Consider the following 23,884-nt stretch of genomic DNA (forward strand, 5'->3'; position numbering starts at 1 on the left):
TACTTTTTTAGTAAAAAATCTAATTTTTAAAGAAAAGAGAATGAGGGAACCAGACTACCTTCGTTAGTTGCATGGTACAATGTAACCCAATATTGTACAATACGGCTAGGCCTTTACAGTTTGTTTTGGTTAGAGGCAAAATGGCCGACCTGTTCGAACCTGATGTCGGAACTGCATATTACAGGTCTTCTGACCCTGTAAAGAATCTCAAAATATGGTAAGGATAAAATAGTTTGTCAATATTCGGTTTTAGTATTTCGAAAGCGGCGTTTTGGTATTAAATACATGCATTTACATTGAATTTGCACCTGTATAGTGCTTAACTTCGACGTATTTTTCGGACATTTTTATTGCGAAGTGTTAAATGTTGTCTTCACAGTTTAGTGTTGTCACCTGTATGACATCAGATATGATGGACCTAGAAAACAGAATGAAGAATTCTGCTTTGATACTGTCAGTTGTCACCAGTAAATACTAAACAGAGACGGGTACAGGAGATTTACTGTAACTGTTTTGGACACTTGAAAGTGTGTATTTTATTCTTAAGAGAGATGGATAACAAGTATTATAACTATTTAGTAAAGAAATTGCTACAACCCCAGCTGTGTAAAGCTATCAATATGTTAAGCTAGGAGCCACATGAAATGCTTACAGAAATACTGAATGTACATTACTTTTTATATCTGATAAAACATAAAGCATACTATTAAAGGAATTACGGACATTACTGATCATGGACATAGCAGACCGGACATAGCATACCAGACATTACTGACCATAATTGGGTACATTACGGACCATATTCAGGGTTTCCGCCAGCCCTTTATGTATGGCTTGTCGGGCCCGACGTGCCTTCCGCTGGCAAACAATCATCAGTTTTGACAATACACAGTTTTGTTGCGATTGCAACGGTTGACTGACAGCCAGAAGGCGTGTCGGGACTATTACGGCATTTGTATCAGCCATTCAGGATCGACAACAGCATGAAGGCGTGTCGGTGAGGTTCAACAGTGCAATTAACCTAACTCCTCCTATTCTTTATCAAAATGGGAATGTGTGAAAAACACCACTGTTGTAATTGCGACCTTCATCCCTTTAATCATCTATGAACGCAAAGTAAACAATAAGTGTTAATTGTTTTCGGTAACATAAATCATGTGTCGTTTTATTTTGTATCTTAATCCTGAGTCCGTTTGTTAACCAATTATTAAATTATAATTGAGAACCGTGTTAAGATATCTGTGTTATTATAAACAAGGGTTATGCTATGTTGTCGTATGTAATTGAGTCGCGTTCCCATCTTTAGTTTAAAAGTGTAAAGTTATATTTTGTGTTGCTTATTATTAAACTTTGATTATTTTATCGTTCTTTTAATTTATTTAGAAAAAAGATAAATAAATCTGAAAATACACATTACATTCCCTTTAAGTTATTATTTAGCCGACCCGGCTTTGAAAATATTAGCTGTTACAGCTTTAAATACGAATACACCCACGAGCAGTCGCTTTGCTCCGGGCTCTTTTGTGTTCCAGCATGCAGCGTGATTTACACGTTTTGCTGTGACATCAACGGTGTCAATATAAATAATACCCGCACTAAACGAAACATGAGTCGATCGATATCGCCGATATTGTATTGTCGGAAAACTTCAGAAATACGAATAATTAATGAAGAGAAACCATTAAACCTTTTCACAAATATTTTTAATGTTAATTGGACTTGAGTTGGTAATTCTAAATCATAGGAACATAACTGTAAACTTGTTTAAAATGCAGGAAATTGCACCATTTTGGATACGAAAATAAAAAAAAATCAACGTCAGGAGGGGACACCCCTCCCAAACCCTCTCCTTCCAACATGCCCTATGAAATTCCTGGCGGAAACCCTGATATTTTCTGAACAAAACTGAGCATCTAGAGAAATATAATGGACCATGATTTATAATGCTTTTTACATTTTTATGCCCCGTTCGAAGTAGTCTAAAATTATAGACGTGTTGTACGGGATTCTACCAATCCCTAACGTCTAAACGAGTTTGTGCAAAAAATGGGGGTGTTTTGAAAAATATTGAATTTGTATAAAGTGAAGTATTTTATGGTCTAAATTGATCATAAAGGTTAATATTCATATTTTACCAAGTAAGTGAAAAGTTATTTTGCACAAAACAAGCATTTAATGCATTAAAACACATTATTTACCTTTCCAATAAATTGAAAGTTGACTGACACAGACAACAATTATGCCAAGCAGAACAACTCGACCCTATCGTAATAACTCGGCCACCTCCGACAAGCTTCGAGATAGACCTCGTAAATACAATCTTAATAACTCGGCAATGGCCAAAATGTTCCGATTGTTTAAAAATTGTGCCCTGAAGCCTTGCAGGTGCTCTTCATGTATATATCGCTATGACAGCAAGAAAAGAAAAAACATGTCAAACTCATAAATTTTCGTAGGATATGACATTTTTATGTATGGAACTGATATTAAATAACATAATCTGGTAATATTTCTTGTTTTTATGATATTTTTTAGATGTTAAATGCTTTAACCCGGAATCCCGATCGGAATAACTACCCACTTTTGATACTAAACAATTTGTACGTGAAGGATTTGCCATATAAAAAAATGTAAAAAAATCCGTAAACGTACTATTATTTGGACTACCTTCGAAGAAGAGGGGTATATTGCTTTGCACATGTCGGTCGGTCGGTCCGTCGGTAGACCAAAGCTTGTCCGAGTGATAACTCAACAATTCCTTGACGTATGGTCATCAAACTTGACATGAAGGTTGGGCCTGACCAGTAGATGACCCCTATTGATTTTAGGGCTCATCGGGTCAAAGGTCAAGGTCCCAGTGACCTTTAATGGTAAAATATTTTTAAAGCTTGTCCGAGTGATAACTCAACAATCCTAGACCTATGGTCATCGTACTTCACTTGGAGGTTTGGCCTGACCAGTAGATGACCCCTATTGTTTTGGGGGGTCATTGGGTCAAAGGTCAAGGTCACAGTGAACATGAATGGTAAAAGGTTGTCCGAGTGATAACTCAACAATGCCTACACCCATGGCCCTCAAACTTAACTTGGAGGATTGGCCTGACCAGGAGATGACAAGGACACAGTGACCTGGAATGGTAAAATGTTGTCCGAGTGATAACTCAATACTGCCTGCACCCATGACCCTCATACTTCACTTGGAGGTTGTGCCTGACCAGTAGATGACCCCTATCATTTTGGGGTGTCATCGGGCCAAAGGTCAAGGTCACAGTGACCTTGAATGGTAAAATGTTGTCTGAGTGAAAACTCGACAATGCCTGCACCCATGGCCCTCATACTTCACATGGAGGTTGGGCCTGACTAGTAGATGACGTCTATTATTTTGGGACGTCATCGGGCCAAAGGTCAAGGTTACAGTGACCTTGAATGGTAAAAGGTTGTCCGAGTGATAACTCGACAATGCCTGCATCCATGGCCCTCAACCTTGACTTGGAGGATTGGCCTGGCCAGTAGATGGTCCCTATTGATTTTAGGGTCATTGGGCCAAAGGTCAAGGTCACAGTGACCTTGAATGATAAAAGGTTGTCCGAGTGATAACTCAACAATGCCTGCACCCATAGCCCTCAAACTTGACTTGGAGGTTGGGCCTGACCAGTAGATGACCCCTATTGGTTTTAGGGGTCAAAGGTCAAGGTCACAGTGACCTTGAAAGCAAACTCAACAATTCCTGGACCTATGGTCATCAAACTTAACATGAAGGTTGGGCCTATCTACTTTGGGGGTCATCAGGCCAAGGTCAAAGTCACAGTAACCTTAAACACATAAAAGGCCACAAAACTTCTCCCAGTGATATCTCAACAATGCCTGAACCTATGATCATTAAACTTGACATGGATGTTAAGCCTGACCAGAAGATCACCCTTATTGATTTTAGGATTCATAGGGACAAAGGTCAAGGTCACAGTGACCTTGAATGGTAAAAGGTCCGAGTGAGATAACTCGACAATGCCTGCACCCATGGCCCTCAAACTTGACTTGGAGTTGCATCTGACTTGTAGATGACCCCTTATGATTTAAGGGGTCATTAGGTCAAAGGTCAAGGTCACAGTGACCTTGAACGAGAAAAGCTTGTTTGTGTGATAACATGACAATGCCTGCACCCATGGCCCTCAAACTTGACATTTAGGTTTCTGGTGACCAGCTGATGACTCCTATGGATTTTGAGGTCATAGAGTCAAAGGTTATGGTCATAACACACTCCATCCACACACTTGAATGATCATAATCTTAAAACTGCCTTAACGGCATCCAATGTCAGTGACAAATCAGCTGTCATTTCGGTCCATGCATATTTCATTCAATTGTCCATATAATCCTGACAACATGGCGCTCGGGGGGGGGGGGGCATAATGTTTGACAAACATCTCTTGTTGAAACTTAAATCTCCCCAAGTCTTCTTACTTTAATAAATTATTTGATATGCCACCTGCAAAATGTCTTCCAACTAACTGTGAAAAATTCCTGTGAAATTCTAATTGATTTATGTTTTTGATGTGACCATTGTAAATTCCAGTAAAATTCCATTAGGTTTTAGAGACCTACAGTAAAAAAAAGCCTATAGAAAATTTATTTTTGATAAAATAATATGTAAAATAATTATGTGGTATAAACTTTTTCAGTAAATATTTGTTTGTTTTCTAACATCTGTTTTAAGTCAGGTAAAGCAGATATAAAAAAACGAACAAATATTTACTGAAAAAGTTTATGTCACAAAGCAATTGAGCACATATAATAATATATTATGTACGAGATGCACAAATATACAACAGCTTCAACAACAATATATAGCACATCAAAAAATGTAAACATTTAATCATACTTGGCAGTAAAGTCTAGCACATGCCTTCAGGAGACTGCTAGTTGATATTTCGTCCTTGTGTTAATGTAGCAGCTCATTGCTGGTGGAGGCGATTCTTAAAACAGGTAGTTTTGGTTGCATTGAATAAGTAATAATTAGTTGTGGCCCGTTATTAGTGGCAATATATCATCAAAGAAATAAACATAATTCTAACAACCTTTATTTGGCAATCATAAAAGTGTGAAAACCCATCTTGATGGCGCACTTTCACTGAACCATTCATCGATTTTAAACAGATGTAAGAAAACAAAGAAATATGATCAAATATATCATAGTCCGCCACTCAAATTAAATTGAATTGAATGCTGCCAAATATGGAAAGTTATTTAAGTTAAAACAAACTGTAAGTAAAAATGTTAATCATGGTCCATAATATGGTCCGTGATGTCCCAAAATATGGTCCATTATGTCTGGTCCATAATGTCCATGGTCCGTAATGTCCGTGACCAATAATGTCGAAACCTATGATTCAGCATTGCATACATGTAGGCATATTTTTCTAAAGCACAAAGTAATATATTCAGTGTGAAGTTGGACAGAATCACATCCACAAGCCTGGTCCCAACTGCAGCAACAGGTGTGGGTACAGCTCCAGCTGGTGGGGGCGATGTGGCCAGCCACACCTCTGGGGATGAGATGGAGATGCAGGACCGGAACAAACCTGGCCTAAAGGACAAGGAGGAGACAGTCATCAGCTGGCAGCAGAAAATATTTAGTCAAGTAATTAAGGATCGGTTTTTGTTTTAAGGAGTCGCATGTTATATTAGGAAGTGAGGTTAATTGCTTATTCCTTGCTCAATAAATTTTGATCTACAACTTTTTTTACTACCAGTATATCAAAATTCTTTGTTTAAATTGAATTGCTATACACTTGGGACAATTAATATAGTACCTATGATTATTTCCTTCAAGTGTTTTTTCACCATTTTGGAAATGAATCATGGTCTTTCTGATTGTGTCATTTTTACTAATATTACAAATCCCAATTTTACCTAGAAATAAAAAGATAAAAATAATGCTCTAAAAATGAATGTGATAAATATTTACCATTTAAAATGGCACAGCGGGGGAAAATATTTCCAGACCAGCCAAACCTGTGACTGTATTAATCTGCTTCTATTTATTTTACCATGTTGATTGTGAACACTTGTATAAATTGTAACATTTTTTCATTGAATTAAGCTTATTTATCATATATCCTGTATTGCAGAGAGAAATCGACTATTATAAACAAGACATTGATTGGATGAATCCTGTTGATAAGAATTATCACATAGAAGTTACAAAACTGTTGTAAGTAATTATATGGGTCTTACTGACTCTTTTGATTTCTACTGTAGGATTCCTGGGACCTCATAAAACTGAGTTCTCCGATGAAGAAACCATGATTCAAGCTTCAAATTCTTGTCCTGGGGGAAAACCCTGGACATGACATTTTTTTATTGATTTAGAATTAATATTTTTGTATGTGAATCCTTTGACTATATTTTACATGTGACCTATTGTAATTACATACTAAAAATGTATATGATCCAAATTTTGATAGCATTTATTATGCCCCCTTCAAAGAAGACGTGTATATTGCTTTGCACATGTCAGTCGGTAGGTCGGTCGGTCGGTCCGTTGGTAGACCAAAGCTTGTCTGAGTGATAACTCAACAATCCCTGGGCGTATGGCCACCAAACTTGACATGAAGGTTGGGTCTGACCTGTAGATGACCCCTATTGATTTTAGCGCTAATCGGGTCAAAGGTCAAGATCACAGTGACCTTGAATGGTAAAAGAATTTTAAAGCATGTCCCAGTGATAACTCAACAATGCCTAGATCTATGATCATCAAACTTGATATGGAAGTTGTGCCTGACCGGTAAATGACCCCTATTGTTATTGGGGGTCGTCAGGCTTAAGGTCAAGGTCACAGTGACCTTGAACGGTAAAAGGTTGTCCATGTGATAACTTTACAATGCCTGCATCCATGGCCCTCAAACTTTACTTGGATGTTGGGCCTGACCAGTTGATGACCCCTATTGTTTTTGGGGGTCATTGGGCCAAAGGTCAAGGTCACAGTGACCTTGAATGGTAAAAGGTTGTCCTTGTGATAACTCAACAATGCCTGCACCCATGGCGCTCAAACTGGACATGAAGGTCGGGCCTGACCAGTAGATGACTCCTATTGATTTGAGGGGTCAAAGGTCAAGGTCACAGTGACCTTGAAAGCAAACTCAACAATTCCTGGACCTATGGTCATCAAACATGACATGAAGGTCGGGCCAAGGTCAAGGTCACAGTAACCTTTAACGCAAAAAAGGCAACAAATCTTCTTCCAGTGATATCTCAACAATGCCTGAACCTATGATCATCAAACTTGACATGGAAGTTGGGCCTGACCAGTAGGTGACCCGTATTGACTTAAGGAGTCATCGGGTCAAAAGTCAAGTTTACAGTGACCTTGAATGCAAAAATGTTTTGATTGATAACTCAACAATGCGTGTACCCATGGCCCTCAAACTTGAATTGGAGGTGCATCTGACCTGTAGATGACCTCTTATAATTTTAGGGGTCATTGGGTCAAAGGCCATGGTCACAGTGACCTTGAACGAAAAAAGCTTGTCTGTGTGATAACTTGTCAATGCCTGCACCCATGACCCTCAAACATGACATTTAGGTTTTTGGTGACCAGCTGATGACTCCTATGGATTTTGAGGTCATAGAGTCAAAGGTCATGGTCATAACACACTCTATCCTCACACTTTAAATGGTCCTAATCTTAAAACTGCCTCAACGGCATCCAATGTCAGTGACAAATCAGCTGTCATTTCGGTCCATGCATATTTCATTCAATTGTCCATATAATCCTGACAACATGGCGCTCAGGGGGGGCATAATGTTTGACAAACATCTCTTGTTTATATTTCAGGAGCAAAGGTAGACCAAGAAACAGATTGTTCACATATGTTGACCATGATTCATTTTCACAGGAAGATAAGGTAGGCATTTCTTTATGGTTCATGAAAACTGTTTTGTAGGATCAGATTAATCTTCCAACATAAGTGAAATATGCAGTACTTTACTTAAACTTACATGTCGTTATTGGTGGAATATATAAACAAATATTCTGTCATTGTTTGAGTTCTTGTAATTATTTGTTCTTTATCTGAACTTCAATTGTAGAAAATATCTTGTTTAAAATAAGTTCTTTACAAGCTCAAGGTAATCATTGTTTTTATCTTAATTTTCTGTTAGGCCACAGAATATCTCACAACCTCACCAAATGAACATCCGACATTTCTCTCAGAAAAGATGGCTCATGTGCGGAAGAGAAGGGTTGGCACAGGAAACAAGCAGAAAAGAGAGAGGTATGCTCATGGGTCAGATATGTTCACAATTATCACTTGTTTTGCTACAAATATGGTACTTTGTACTTGTATGAGGTACAACCAAACATATCAGGGTAAAAGCAAGTAGAGTGTTATAAATAGGGATGGTAGTGTATCAGTAATAGACAGACGCAATAATAGGAGACATTTTGGTCATTCATCAGAGACAGCAGCAGTAGAGGTACATGTAGTGGTAGCTAAATGCCGGCTTCTGTAAGCTTTAATTGGGATTTTTTTTTATTTGTGTCCTCATTGCTTTAAGCTTGTTTAGGTTTATGTATTTCTTCATTTAGATCTGTTTTTAATTCAATTCAGAAAGTTTGACCACCCTTAGCTTCCAACTTATTCCTATTTTTATGACAACATGTCATTACAGCTTTATTGTAAAAGAATTGAAGAAATTTGAACATTAGAATCCATTGTTTGATGCAAATTCTCATTCACAATGTGTTTGTTTTCAGGCAGTATAGGTAACACAATTGTTCACTTATCATTGATTGTTGTTGATTTCTTAATTTGTTCACCATTTCCTGATGTTCCTCATTTTAGCACAAAAGTTAACATAAGTCTTCTGACCCTACATCCTTCAAAGATCAGTCCCCATTGTTTTAAAACATGTTTGATGTGGAAGCTGTGAAAGTTTTCCCATTTTCAATGAACTGATAGGAAAATAAATAAATGGCAGAGACTTTTGTTACAGATAATTGTAAGAATATCAATAGCTTGGTTTATGATATGTATATTCTGTTCAATCTATTTAAGAAATACAAATAAACTGTAGAAGTACATTATGGCAATCTCTGTATGATACAGAAGAGTTGTTATTATGCCCCCAAAGGTGGGCATATTAAAATCGCACCGTCTGTCTGTCCGTCCTTCCTTCCGTCCGTCCATCCGTTCGTGTGCAAAACCCGTGTCCCTACCTCTAAGATCAAGGTCACACTTAGTGTTATTCACATTGGTATGCTGTATATAAGGACATAGAGGATAGGTTGTTGTCTCCGGGCGGTAACTTTCTCTTATACAGACATATTTTAAAATGGCTTGCCACATTGTTTGACATACCAAGATGACGTGTCGTGTGCAAGACCCTTGTCCCTACCTCTAAGGTCAAGGTCACACTTATGTGTCTATTTACAATGGAAGGTGTCTATTCACAATGGAATGCTGCATATAAGGACATAGAGTATAGGTTGTCGTGTGCAGGCTGTAACTTTCTCTTATATGGACATATTTTAAAATAACTTGCCACATGTGTTCGACATATGAAGACGACGTGTTGCGTGCAAGACCCATGTCCCAACCTCTAAGATCAAGTTCACAATTAGTGTTATTCACAATGGAATGCTGCATATAAGGACATAGAGTATAGGTTGTCGTGTCTGGGCTGTTACTTTCTCTTATACGGACATTTTTTTAAATGACTTGCCACATGTGTTCGACATACCAAGACGATGTGTCGCATGCAAGACCTGGGTCCCTACCTCTTAGGTCAAGGTCACACTTATGTGTCTTTTCACAATGAAAGGTGTCTTTTCACAATGGAATGCTGCACATAGAGTATAGGTTGTAAAAAATAACTTGCCTCATGTGTTTGACATACCAAGACAACACGTCACATGCAAGTCCCATGTCTCTACCTCTAAGTTGAGTAAGGCGTTTATTCACAATGGAATGCTGAATATCACAATGGAATGCTGAATATGAGGACATTAGAGTGTAGGTTGTCAAGTATGGATGGTATTTTTTAGCTCACCTGAGCACAAAGTGCTCAAGGTGAGCTATTGTGATCGCCCTCTGTCCTTCGTCCGTCGTAGTCGTCCGTCGTCGTCTGTCATCAACAATTTGACTGTTAACACTCTAGAGGTCACAATTTAGGCACAATCTTAATGAAACTTGGTCAGAATGTTACCCTCAATAAAATCTTGGACGAGTTCGATATTGGGTCATCTGGGGTTAAAAACTAGGTCACCCAGTCAAATTAAAGGAAAAGCTTGTTAACACTATAGAGGTCACATTTATGATGTATCTTCAGGAAACTTGGTCAGAATGTAATATAAATAATCTTTAAGGTCAAGTTTAAATCTGGGTCATGTGCGGTCAAAAATTAGGTCACCAGGTCAACTCATAGGAAAAGCTTGTTAACACTTTAAAGGTCACATTTATCACTGTATGTTCATGAAACTAAGTCAGAATGTTGATCTTGATGATCTTTAGGTAGAGTTTTAAACTGGGTAATCAGAGGTCAAAAACCAGGCCACTAGGTCAAATCATAGAAAAACTTTGTAAACACTTTAGAGGTTACATTCTCTCTTTGATCACCATGAAACTATGTCAGAATGTTTGTGTTTATGAAGTCTATGTCAAGTTTGAAACTGGGTAACCTGAGTTCAAAAACTAGGTCACGAAGTCAAATCATAGAAAACATTGTTTTAACACTGTTGAGGCCATATTTTCTGCTGTATCTTCCCCTGTCACAATTGCCCTCGCCCTGAAAACACTTATTTCACACTTGAATTGGATCAGGTGAGCGATACAGGGCTTTCAGGGCCCTCTTGTTTATGTTCAGAGTTAATTTAAAATAACTTGACATATGTATTTGACACGTAAAGGCAAGATTAACTTTTCATGTACTGACTTTGTTCATAGGTCAATGTCACATTCCGGGGCATTCGTCACATACTGTGACAGCTCTTGTCTTACAATTGTCGAAGGAAATATTATTGAGTTTGCATGTAAGGTGAGATGACCCATTGCTTATTTCTAAAGTGTGAAGTACAAACTCGTACACTCATCCTCCTGTGGTGCATTTTAAGTAATATTACTCTAATTTACATAGCCTCCAATGCAAAAAATAGAATTTGTTCAGGTATTTGCTTGGTCATTGACAAAACCGATAATAGTTCTCCAAGTTCATTTATAGCCTTTAAATACAGCCTGTAGAAAAATGTCTTTGTCTTTAAAAAAATGGGTTTTTTTTAGCTAAAAATCTACACCCTAAAAAAACAAAAATAAGTGGTTAAACTCATGCGCATGCAAACTACCTGAAAGAGCATCCCCCTTTCTGAATATAGATGTGAAAAGGCAACAAAAATAGTCCTCAATATTTCAGCGCTGTATTTAACATTTGACATTGGCATGATATTTGTCTATACTGTTTCCGACTATTCAGCAGAAAGACATAGTGCAGTTTGGAATCAATTGCTCAGTATACAGAAAATTGTCATTTGTAGAAAAAATGTTGTTTGTAATTTTTCAGGGACCATACATTTGTGCCAAAACTTAACATAATAGAGGATGACCCAAATGAGGAATTGATCTTGCGGAACCATTTAGGGTCGACTCCAATACAGGTCATGCACATTATGGCTGACCTCAGTCCTGGAAAAGGAGCGTAAGTAAAAACACAAATATTACCATATGTTTATTATGATTGTGAAATATGGCCATTTCTGTGTCATCTGAAATTGATACATAATTAACATGGCTATTTGAGTTTGTGTTTGAGGTAGTGTCAGTTGAATCTTGTCCAGACAAAATAACTAAAATACGGTAGTTATTATACAGTCATCATGAAGCTTTGTGACAGTGTTTGTGGGCATAATATTAATCATCAGACAAATCACCCAAGTAACACAAGGCTATGCCCCTTATACATTAAAATAGTTTTTCGTTAATATCTTGATCATTAGCTGAAGAAATTTTAAGAAATGAACACAAATACTGACTTCAATTATTAGTGGTTATGATTGTTGCAATGCGGAACTATACATGAAATTGAACAACTATTTTCCTGTGTCAGACCTGCCCTGGATGAGGAGGAGGTGGTGTTGTGTACTATACAGATCAAGGGTGACGGGGTGCTCTCCATACACCCGGACTTCAACAGGGGACGCAAGGCTTACGTCAAGGAATCTCAGAAACAGTTTGGCAAGGGTGAGAGAAGATTACTTTTGTTTCCCTAGCAACACTTGCATGATTCAATATTCATGTTATAGCAATACATTTTACATGCACTTCTTTGATACCATGGACAAAATATTGCTTTATACCAATAAATTGTGTTGTTTTTATCCCTGTTTCAGAGGTGTTTGAATACATACTAGATCATGCTTCCAAAGAGATGAACAGGTACAAAATGCTCCACATTCGGATTTAGTATTCAAACTGCACAATACATGGTCTCACTTGTAGACACATATCTGATGCATTATAACTGATATAATCATGAAATATTCAGTATTACTTCCTGAAATGATATTTAATTCAAATACCCAATAAAATAATAAAAGCAAATGTATGTTAGAAGGCCTAAAATCGCATGATGCGGCTCATATAGCAACATGCACTTTGTATAGTAGGAATGGTGAATAAAACTGCTACTTAGGTTCCTTGACAAGTCAGTTGACAATATCGGGTAGATTCTTCGAGTTGTGTTGTGTGTTGCAGACAGGAGGCGGACCGCGAGTTGAAGATGTTCCGGGAGGTGTATTCTCGACACAAAGATTTCCTCCAGGCCTGTGTTGGTGGAGACTTTGACATGGTAAATCATCAAGCTTGCACACAATCTCTTTATTATTGTCTACATCTGCAGTCCTCCCCAAGTAAATTATGTGTCCACTGTTCAAATGCTTTAATAGTATGTTAAAAAAAAACTGTTGGCAATTTTTGCTAAGTACAGAAAGTCTTATAGATCATAGATGTAATTTAAAGCTGATATTCACTTCAACTTAGAAGTAAAAGCATGTATTCAAAAGTTGTTTCTGTATCCTTGCTAAATTGTATACTCCTGACATGCTCTTGCATTCACAAAGAAACATGTACATGTACAAATTGTATATTATTCAGAATGTACACTTGTAACTGGATAACAGCCTAATACATTTTTCTCTCGAAATGTATGTCAAGATCTGTTATTGAAATGTTTGTTATTGAAACGTTTGTTATTTCAGCCAGGACCAGATGTCTTGCGCATGCTGGTGTATGGGGAAATAGGTAACTGTTTTTGTAGATCTATATATTATTGTATGTTATATATATATGTACATTACAATTGCTTCATTAAAGGGGCTGTACTCAGTATGATGAAACAGCGAAAAAAATAAAAAAATGGCGAAAACTGACATAAACTTGGTTTCAATGTGTCCAATGCATTGAAACTTAATAACTGAAGTACCACATAATCTATTATGATTAATTAATTTTTCTCAGTTTTTTTAGCTCACCTGTCACGTAGTGACAAGGTGAGCTTTTGTGATCACTCTTCGTCCGTCGTCCGTCCGTCCGTCCGTCCGTCCGTCCGTTCACAATTGCTTGTGAACACAATAGAGGTCACAATTTTGACCGAATCTTTATGAAACTTGGTCAGACTGATCATCTCTATAAAATCTAGGTCAAGTTCGATATTGGGTCATCTGGGGTCAAAAACTAGGTCACTAGGTCAATTAGTAGAAAAACCTTGTGAACACAATAGAGGTCACAATTTTAGCCTAATCTCAATGCAACTTGGTCAGAATGGTCATCTCTATAAAATCTAGGTCAAGTTCGATATTGGGTCATCCGCGGTCAATAATTAGGTCACTAGGTCAATTAGTAGAAAAACCTTGTGAACACAATAGAGGTCACAATTTTAGCCTAATCTCAATGCAACTTGGTCAGAATGATCATCTCTATAAAATGTAGGTCAAGTTCGATATTGGGTCATCCGCGGTCAACAACTAGGTCACTAGGTCAATTAGTACAATAACCTTGTGAACACAATAGAGGTCACAATTTTAGCCTAATCTCAATGCAACTTGGTCAGAATAATCATCTCTATAAAATATAGGTTAAGTTCGATATTGGGTCATCCGCAGTCAATAACTAGGTCACTAGGTCAATTATTAGAAAAACCTTGTGAACACAACAGAGGTCACAATTTTGACCTAATCTTTATGAAACTTGGTCAGACTGATCATCTCTATGAAATCTAGGTCAAGTTCGATATTGGGTCATCTGGGGTCAAAAACTAGGTCAGTAGGTCAATTAGTAGAAATACCTTGTGAACACATTAGAGGTCACAATTTTAGCCTAATCTCAATGCAACTTGGTCAGAATGATCATCTCTATAAAATCTAGGTCAAGTTCGATATTGGGTCATCCGCGGTCAATAACTAGGTCACTAGGTCAATTAGTAGAAAAACCTTGTGAACACAATAGAGGTCACAATTTTAGCCTAATCTCAATGCAAATTGGTCAGAATGATCATCGCTGTAAAATGTAGGTCAAGTTTGATATTGGGTCATTCACGGTCAATAACTAGGTCACTAGGTCAATTAGTACAAAAACCTTGTGAACACAATAGAGGTCACAATTTTAGCCTAATCTCAATGCAACTTGGTCAGAATGATCATCTCTATAAAATCTAGGTCAAGTTCAATATTGGGTCATCCGCGGTCAATAACTAGGTCACTAGGTCAATTAGTACAAAAACCTTGTGAACACAATAGAGGTCACAATTTTAGGCTAATCTTAATGCAACTTGGTCAGAATGATCATCTCTATAAAATCTGGGTCAAGTTCGATATTGGGTCATACGCAGTCAATAACTAGGTCACTAGGTCAATTATTAGAAAAACCTTGTGAACAAAATAGAGGTCACAATTTTAGCCTTATCTTAATGAAACTTGGTCAGAATGATCATCTTAACATAAGCTAGGTCAAGTTCCATATTGGGTCAACCCAGGTCAAAAACTAGGTCACTAGGTCAATTAGTAGAAAAACCTTGTGAACACAATAGAGGTCACAATTTTAGCCTAATCTCAATGCAACTTGGTCAGAATGATCATCTCTATAAAATGTAGGTCAAGTTCGATATTGGGTCATCCGCGGTCAACAACTAGGTCACTAGGTCAATTAGTACAAAAACCTTGTGAACACAATAGAGGTCACAATTTTAGCCTAATCTCAATGCAAGTTGGTCAGAATAATCATCTCTATAAAATCTAGGTCAAGTTCGATATTGGGTCATCCGCAGTCTATTAATAACTAGGTCACTAGGTCAATTATTAGAAAAACCTTGTGAACACAACAGAGGTCACAATTTTGACCTAATCTTTATGAAACTTGGTCAGACTGATCATCTCTATGAAATCTAAGTCAAGTTCGATATTGGGTCATCTGGGGTCAAAAACTAGGTCAGTAGGTCAATTAGTAGAAATACCTTGTGAACACATTAGAGGTCACAATTTTAGCCTAATCTCAATGCAACTTGGTCAGAATGATCATCTCTATAAAATTTAGGTCAAGTTCGATATTGGGTCATCCGCGGTCAATAACTAGGTCACTAGGTCAATTAGTAGAAAAACCTTGTGAACACAATAGAGGTCACAATTTTAGCCTAATCTCAATGCAACTTGGTCAGAATGATCATCGCTATAACATGTAGGTCAAGTTTGATATTGGGTCATTCACGGTCAATAACTAGGTCACTAGGTCAATTAGTACAAAAACCTTGTGAACACAATAGAGGTCACAATTTTAGCCTAATCTCAATGCAACTTGGTCAGAATGATCATCTCTATAAAATCTAGGTCAAGTTCGATATTGGGTCATCTGCAGTCAATAACTAGGTCACTAGGTCAATTAGTACAAATACCTTGTGAACACAATAGAGGTCACAATTTTAGGCTAATCTTAATGCAACTTGGTCAGAATGATCATCTCTATAAAATCTGGGTCAGGTTCGATATTGGGTCATACGCAGTCAATAACTAGGTCACTAGGTCAATTATTAAAAAAACCTTGTGAACAAAATAGAGGTCACAATTTTAGCCTTATCTTAATGAAACTTGGTCAGAATGATCATCTTAACATAAGCTAGGTCAAGTTCCATATTGGGTCAACCCAGGTCAAAAACTAGGTCATTAGGTCAATTAGTAGAAAAACCTTGTGAACACAATAGAGGTCACAATTTTAGGCTTAACTCAATTCAACTTGGTCAGAATGATCATCTCTAGAAAAATATAGGTCAAGTTCGATATTGGGTCATTCGCGGTCAATAACTAGGTCACTAGGTCAATTAGTATAAAAACCTTGTGAACACAATAGAGGTCACAACTTAAGCCTAATCTAAATGTAACTTGGTCAGAATGATCATCTCTATAAAATCTAGGTCAAGTTCGATATTGGGTCATTTACCGTCAATAACTAGGTCAATAGGTCAATTAGTAGAAAAACCTTGTGAACACAATTGAGGTCACAATTTTAGCCTAATGTTAATGCAACTTGGTCAGAATGATCATCTCTATAAAATCTGGGTCATGTTCGATATTGGGTCATCCGCAGTCAATAACTAGGTCACTAGGTCAGATATTAGAAAAACCTTATGAACACAATAGAGGTCACAATTTTAGCCTAATCTTTATGAAACTTGGTCAGACTGATCATCTTTATAAAATCTAGGTCAAGTTCCACATTGGGTCATCCGCGGTCAATAACTAGGTCACTAGGTCAGATAGTAAAAAAACCTTGTGAACACAATAGAGGTCACAATTTTAGCCTAATCTTAATGAAACTTGGTCAGAATGATCATCTTAACATAAGCTAGGTCAAGTTCCATATTGGGTCAACCCAGGTCAAAAACTAGGTCACTAGGTAAATTAGTAGAAAAACCCTGTGAACACAATAGAGGTCACAATTTTAGGCTTATCTCAATTCAACTTGGTCAGAATGATCATCTCTAGAACAATATAGGTCAAGTTTGATATTGGGTCATTCGCGGTCAATAACTAGGTCACTAGGTCAATTAGTAGAAAAACCTTGTGAACACAACAGAGGTCACAACTTAAGCCTAATCTTAATGTTACTTGGTCAGAATGATCATCTCTATAAAATCTAGGTCAAGTTCGATATTGGGTCAATTACCGTCAATAACTAGGTCACTAGGTCAATTAGTAGAAAAACCTTGTGAACACAATAGAGAGCTACAGGTGAGCGATATAGGGCCATCATGGCCCTCTTGTTGTATTTTTCCATTAAAAAAGATTGCTAGGTATGTCTAGCTAGTAGAATTCATTCCTTATGCATGATTGGCTAGTCGATGTTATCACGTGATATGACCATGTTTGGTATATAGCTAAAATATTCCAACTGCTTAGGGTAAGCCTTCATAGCACAGTGGATTCAACACTTGACTTTAATTTTTGCGACACCGGTTCTAACCAGGTCTCCGACTTGATTTTTTTTTACATTTTGGTATGGGTTTTTTCACTTATGATATCAAAGAGTAAAACATTTTAGTAAATAATTGTCCTGAGATTCGTTTCAGAAAAAAAACATTTTTTTGGTGCCAATCTGGTGTTCAGTTCTTTTAATCTGACTTTGGCAATCAGAATGTGGTTGTTTCATTTGTATGTGACGTATTTTGTATTGCTTTGTACTTAACTAAATATTCATGATTTCAGAGTCGGCAAAGAACTTTGAGTATGATGACCTTTATCTTCACTTCTTTGTCGATCTCCCAAAGTGTAAGTAATATACATATACAAGAACTAGCAGCAGTTAAAACGAAATGTGTAAATCTAAAACACTTCTAAAGATATTTCTGTCTTCTCATAAATTCATTATTAAACCTTCAGGCATATTTGATAGTGAGTTGTTCAGCTAACCCCACTGGTGTCCTTTGTATCAAACCAGAGTCTCTTAGCTGAGAATTGTAGCATATCAAAAGAGGGAGCATATAAGATTGTTGAAACATTCATCTGCTTAATTTTGATTTTAATTGTTTGCCTGATAATTTCCTGTTTGATAAGAAAGCCTATGAATATCGCTGTGTGAGACATGCATGGATAGTGTTATCGTGTTACAGACTGGACGGTGGAGAGACAACAGCCCATGTCCTGGATCACACAGACCTGCTCCACCAAGGTCCTCGGACGGGTAAGCTTAGTCTGAGATCTCATCTGCCATCTAACTGTTAAGCATTGTTACAACATGTGTTCGGCAGTAAGTAAATGAGCATGAATTAAGAAGTTAGTAGATTATGATAAGGTTCATTGAAAGTCAGGTGATGGAGTGGTATAGTTGTATGACTAGAGGCACTCTTTCAAGACCTTATAAAATGGGCACTGGTGCTTGACTGTTGCTGTGTACATGTATTCATTTTTGTATAACAACTCAACTGAAAACATTTTTATTTTATCTTTCATATCACTTATGTACATGTAACGTCTGTTATGAAGCAGAAAAGTACCTGAAACAATGTCTTATTAAAACATGCTATTTTCATGCCCCCGAAAGGTCACATTGAGGGTCAATGTTGTACTATATTAATTTCATATCAAAAGTTCATGTCTTATCCATAACTTTTTATTTATTAATGTGAATTCAATCTTTTTTTCCTGATAAATTGTAGTGCACTATGGGAAGATGTGTCCAACATAAAATGCAAGCTGTGAACTCAAAAGAGTCGCATTCTTTACCTTTTAAGTTATGTCTCATGTCACAGCCATTTCTTTGTTTTTATTAATTGGAAATCAATCGAACTCCAACGAAAGGTGTGCCATGAATATGATTTATGATCTCATCTCAAAGGTCAAGGTCATGTTGCATACTATAGATTTCATGGAAAAGAATTGTGTCACAGCTATAACTTTTAAAACATTAATGAAAATCCACAGAATTGTTGAGCACCTTTGAAAGGTGTGTCACATGGAGGAAAGGACAAGGTTAAACTTGGAGGTGGTGGGGGGATATAGATCTGTTCTTGGCCATCCTTTCATCTGTTACGTGTACTGAGTATCTCAGAAAGTTTCTTAGCCAGAGTGTTGAGGAATGTTAAGCAGCATGTGAAGTTGTGCACCTGGGGTTTATAATGTGTGACTGCACCCAATATGTGCAGAGTTATGGAAACTAAGACCTGTTTCAATTTTAATCTGCAATCATGGTTATAATATGATTGTGTTATTCAGTTATACCATTATTTATCATTCTGGTTGATGTAAGTAAAATACAGAGGCAACAGCAGTGTCATAGTGAGTGTGATTTAAGAAAACAACAGCAATAAAACCCAAACAAGCTGATATTTTGTTATTCAATTCTTATACTTAAATATTTTACTTGTGGCTGGGTGAAATGTAGCCTTTGGTTCTCATTCAGTGAAATATATTACGATCTTACACTGAAACAAACAATTATCCATTATTTAATATAAATTTATCTGTTTTGCACACTTAATTTGGTCCAACAATGTTAGTGGTGTAACACATGTTGCATGTTACCTGAATGTAAGAAAAATGATGCAAAAGCACTACAAAGACGAGGGATAAGAAAAATACATCAAATTTATCAAATAAATAAATAAATATTTCAGATCAAGTTTCATCTTCAGTTTGTTAAACTACTTTCATCAAGGATCAATGAGAATTTTTCCACAAACCAGGGACAAGTTTCCATCAAGTCATGATTTATTCTGTTTTAGCTATATACAAACTTTTTAGCTATAAATAGTCTTAGCAAGAATCCTTCCTTTCCCCAAGTCTACCTCCAGCTTAATCCCATTTCTGTTCTTTCTCCCAATAAGGGGCATACAGGTTTGCGCTTTTCCATGTGGCCCATGACTTTGTTAATATTACTAGTATAGAGTATGCAATCTCGTGTGGTATCTCCAAAAGTCAGCCTATAAAGGCATGCATCTGGGTTGTTTTTGTGGGTGTGGAGAGCAGAGTTACGACCCTTGACATAATTCAAATAAAGCATAAAGAGAAGGTTATTAGTTGTAACAATTACCAGAAAGAGTATTTGAGTTAGAGTCATAAACTTTTTCCAAGATGTTTGTCTGCATGTGATGTTAGTTGTGCACCTTGCGGCAAGGTCAAAGTCATTGTTACCAAAAGAAGGTTTTCAATTAATATCTTTACTTAATTAAATTAAAGTGATAAAATGTGGAATGTCGGTATATGTTGCATCTGGTAATTTTGATGCACTTACATCCACGTTCTATTACAGCTCTTGTTGCATTTTCAGGACGATGTTGCCTACTTCAGTTTTCCATTCCATTTTGAGGCATTCTACCATAATGATAATCTGGATGAGGAGGAAAAGGGTACACTTATTTAAGTTATTTATGTTATTAACATTTCAATAAAAACTGCAAAATAACATGTAATTTTGAAGTTGTTCGGAAACTTCAAGCATTTTTTTATCACTATCAAGACCTTCCAGAATTTATTTAATAATAGGGTTTCATTGGGTACAATTGGGTATTTGGTGCAAGCACACTGCAAAGCTTTCCTAAAATTCTAAACATTGCATATTCACTTTATGTTGTTTAAATTGAAAATAAAATCTGATAAGGTCTGTGCCCATGGTAAAAGAGTTTGTTAAACAAAAAGACACATTACATCCAGGTCCACATATAATTGTTTATCAGGAATTTTGAATGTACTAAATTTCTTTGGTTTAACAGTAATGGATATTAAGCAAATCAGGGTGGTGGGTTGCCATGTCAACTGGGTATGATATCAAGCCATAATGTGAAAGATGCTCTTTATAGATGTGTTTTTATCCCCTGTATAGAGTTGGAAATACCTCGTTTCCCCACCATCATGGTTGAAGTATTGTCACTGGACTCATGGCAGCGGTACAGGACAGAGGGATACAGCTACCTCACAGTGCCTGGACAGCCAGGTAAGGGCTAAAATCAATATACTTATTCCTATACTCTGATTGATGTCCTCGGATTCAAATTGAACTACCTGTAATAACATATATGACATAGCTTGTGAATTTATGTGCTAGGAAAATGTTATTGTCTAATCTCTCTTACAACCATTGTATTAACAATTCATATATGTTCTAACCTTTACCAATAATCAATAATTTTGTTTGTGTACAAACAATTTCTGATGTTAATTTAATTGGAAAGCAATATGTCAACAATGTCTAATTTTATTCTGACATGCCTCAATAAACGGCCATTGTTCCTCACCACTAGGTCGTCACCAGGAGACGATTCAGTGCTGGCGGCCCATGGGCTCCAGTGTCACCTCCCAGCTACGCAGGTTCTTCATTGGTGGCTCCCCAGAGCTGGAGGATCCCACATACCAGGCCATACCATCCACATTCCAGGTACAATACACAATTATATGCAAGCTTGAAAATAGCACAATACACTATTCAGATATGTTTCATGGAAGTTTTAAGTAAGTACTGGTATTTGAATAGTTTCTGTTTATTAGTTATTTTTGTGTCCGGCAATAGTGCAGCCAATCCGCAGTCAGACCTTTGTAAAAACAACATGTCTAAAATTTTAAACTTAGATTGCATCATCAATAATCAATTTGTGTCTTATTCTTACTTCTAGGGGAAGTATTTAAGCAAGTATGGATTCAAGACAGAGTCTACAGGCAGTGTTGATATCAGCCTCAATGTCATTATGCAGTCCAGGTAAGCCTTAATGTCATTATGCAGTCCAGGTAAGCTTCAATGTCATAATGCAGTCGAGGTAGGCCTCAATGTCATTATGCAGTCCAGGTAAGCTTCAATGTCATAATGCAGTCGAAGTAGGCCTCAATGTCATTATGCAGTCAAGGTAGGCCTCAATGTCATTATGCAGTCCAGGTAAGCTTCAATGTCATTATGCAGTCCAGGTAAGCTTCAATGTCATTATGCAGTCCAGGTTAGCCTCAATGACATTATGCAGTTGAGGTAGGCCTCAATATCATTATGCAGTCCAGGTAAGCTTCAATGTCATTATGCAGTAGGTAAGCTTCAATGTCATTATGCAGTCGAGGTAAGCTTCAATGTCATTATGCAGTCCAGGTAGACTAATTTTCATAAGTTACTTTACAATGTAAACTGTTCTGTTTTTTTAAATCTGCAATAAAGATCTAAAAGTAAAGACTTGAAAATGAATTGGCAGGATGAAAGAGGTAGAAGATGCACTTCTATTGACTGATTTACATGTGTCGTACTGTGCTATATTTTAGGGCATTCCGAGACAAGAAAGCCAACAGACAGTCCCTGAGTTCACTGCTGGAGGCTCTTGGGTAAGCATGAGTGATAATTTGATTGGTATATCCAAATCTCTCGCCAATGAGTGGCATTAGTATAAAAGGTCGTAAAGGAAACAATAGAAATCATATGATGGAAAAATGTATGTTAATGTCAAGAGTAATTTTCTCTTATACAAACTAATCCTTGATTATATATTTACAGAAACGTTCATTTTAACTGTATAAGTATTACATGCATATATATCCAATATATAACACTTTTATAACTTTTTCTTAGTGTGATTCACAGGTTTATTTTTTATTTCAGCATAAATGCAGTACAGCAGAACATCTCCAATGTCCTAGGTAAGATAGCTGATATAGATAGTGTAACATAACATGTTGCTTTCCTTAATACAGATAATCTCACATAGATTATTCCAAAATGAGTATCTTTTGCTTTTCGGTGTTAATTTTTTAGGGAAGGCAATGAGTAGTAAAGTTAGTACTTGAGTACTCGGTTTCTCTTCCAATCAAGTACTCGGAAATACTTGACTTGGTTATCAGAAGAGACATGTTCATGTACCCGGTATGTGGGTCAACATAAATTTATTCAAACTCCTTTTTAACTAAATATTTTTTTTTTAAATAGCCTTGTTGCTAACATACGGTACGTTCATTCCCTTTCTATTATCTCTGCTAAATGTAGTAAAATGTTTTTCCACACTACATGCTACATGAGCCGATTTTGTTTATTTTTTCAGATGCCTTCAAGAAAGCTCGCCAGAGAATGTTACAGACGAGAGAAAATGTTTCGCAAGGCATGTTAAAGACTGGTTCAAAAACTACAACTGCCTAGTGTAGATGTTTGGTGACATATTATTTCCGTCCATATTACCAACCTTGTTAGAAATCATGTGTGAGGATTATCATTCAAATAACAGTGGTTACTGAATGACTGTGATACAGAAATGCTAGTAGTGATATTGGAGAGACATTGATGAACTTGTAGTCAAGAAGATAAGGAGTGTTGTATTAACATATTAGTCACATCTTTGAAAATAGTGTATATTTGAATTATTGTTTGTATATATTTTTTTTATTTATTAGAGGCTAAAATCATGAATAAATTTTCAAAGCTGTATTACATTGAATTTTTTAAGTATCTTTATAATGAATACAGACATCAGCGTATCTTTGTTTCAAAGTTGTTGAGATATATGTCTACAGAAACAAGTATAAATCAATTGCAGTCTGATTAGAATAATCTCAGGTATGTATTATATTTTCAAGAAGATGAATAAACACAGACTATAATTGCACCTAAGGTATTAGTTTTTGTGTCTCTAAGAGGAAGCATGTGCTGAAAAACACAGTTCGTCCGGCAAGTAACTCATCAATAAACATCAGGTCTTGGCTAGAATTACATGTACGTCATATAAGCTTTGGGTTTTCAGCCAAAATTTATAGAAGTCAGGAGCACCAAGGGCAGACAAAACAATCATGCACTTGGTTCTTTGTCGGTTGTAGATGCAACATAAAAGCAACTATGTGACCTTTTGTTTTTGTCTTGGCCAGAACTGGAATCTCCACAGATTAGTCGAGTTGTGTAGCATAC

At 36.7% G+C, this 23,884-nt stretch overlaps 1 protein-coding gene across 1 annotated transcript; it reads left to right on the forward strand.

The window, feature by feature from the left end:
* Positions 1–128: 128 nt before the first annotated feature.
* Positions 129–23,410, forward strand: LOC128232442 (tectonic-like complex member MKS1). Its single transcript, XM_052945989.1, has 19 exons — positions 129–217; positions 5,442–5,637; positions 6,128–6,210; positions 7,834–7,903; positions 8,160–8,272; positions 11,553–11,687; positions 12,096–12,229; positions 12,379–12,424; positions 12,743–12,836; positions 13,246–13,288; positions 17,737–17,799; positions 18,141–18,211; positions 20,297–20,375; positions 20,849–20,959; positions 21,267–21,400; positions 21,636–21,718; positions 22,261–22,320; positions 22,595–22,632; positions 23,031–23,410. The coding sequence occupies exons 1-19, from the start codon at positions 141–143 to the stop codon at positions 23,123–23,125; spliced, it is 1,725 nt and encodes a 574-aa protein (XP_052801949.1). The 5' UTR covers positions 129–140; the 3' UTR covers positions 23,126–23,410.
* The last annotated feature ends 474 nt before the right edge of the window (positions 23,411–23,884 follow it).

The sequence above is a fragment of the Mya arenaria genome, chromosome 4, assembly GCF_026914265.1.
Source record: "Mya arenaria isolate MELC-2E11 chromosome 4, ASM2691426v1".
Lineage (NCBI taxonomy): Eukaryota > Metazoa > Mollusca > Bivalvia > Myida > Myidae > Mya > Mya arenaria.

Excerpts from the sequence above, each read along its gene's own strand:
- LOC128232442 (XM_052945989.1), top strand. The coding sequence starts at position 141 with ATGGCCGACCTGTTCGAACCTGATGTCGGAACTGCATATTACAGGTCT. Across the intron at positions 5,638-6,127 it reads AGCAGAAAATATTTAGTCAA|AGAGAAATCGACTATTATAA; the intron begins GTAATTAAGGAT and ends CCTGTATTGCAG. Across the intron at positions 12,425-12,742 it reads GCTTCCAAAGAGATGAACAG|ACAGGAGGCGGACCGCGAGT; the intron begins GTACAAAATGCT and ends TGTGTGTTGCAG.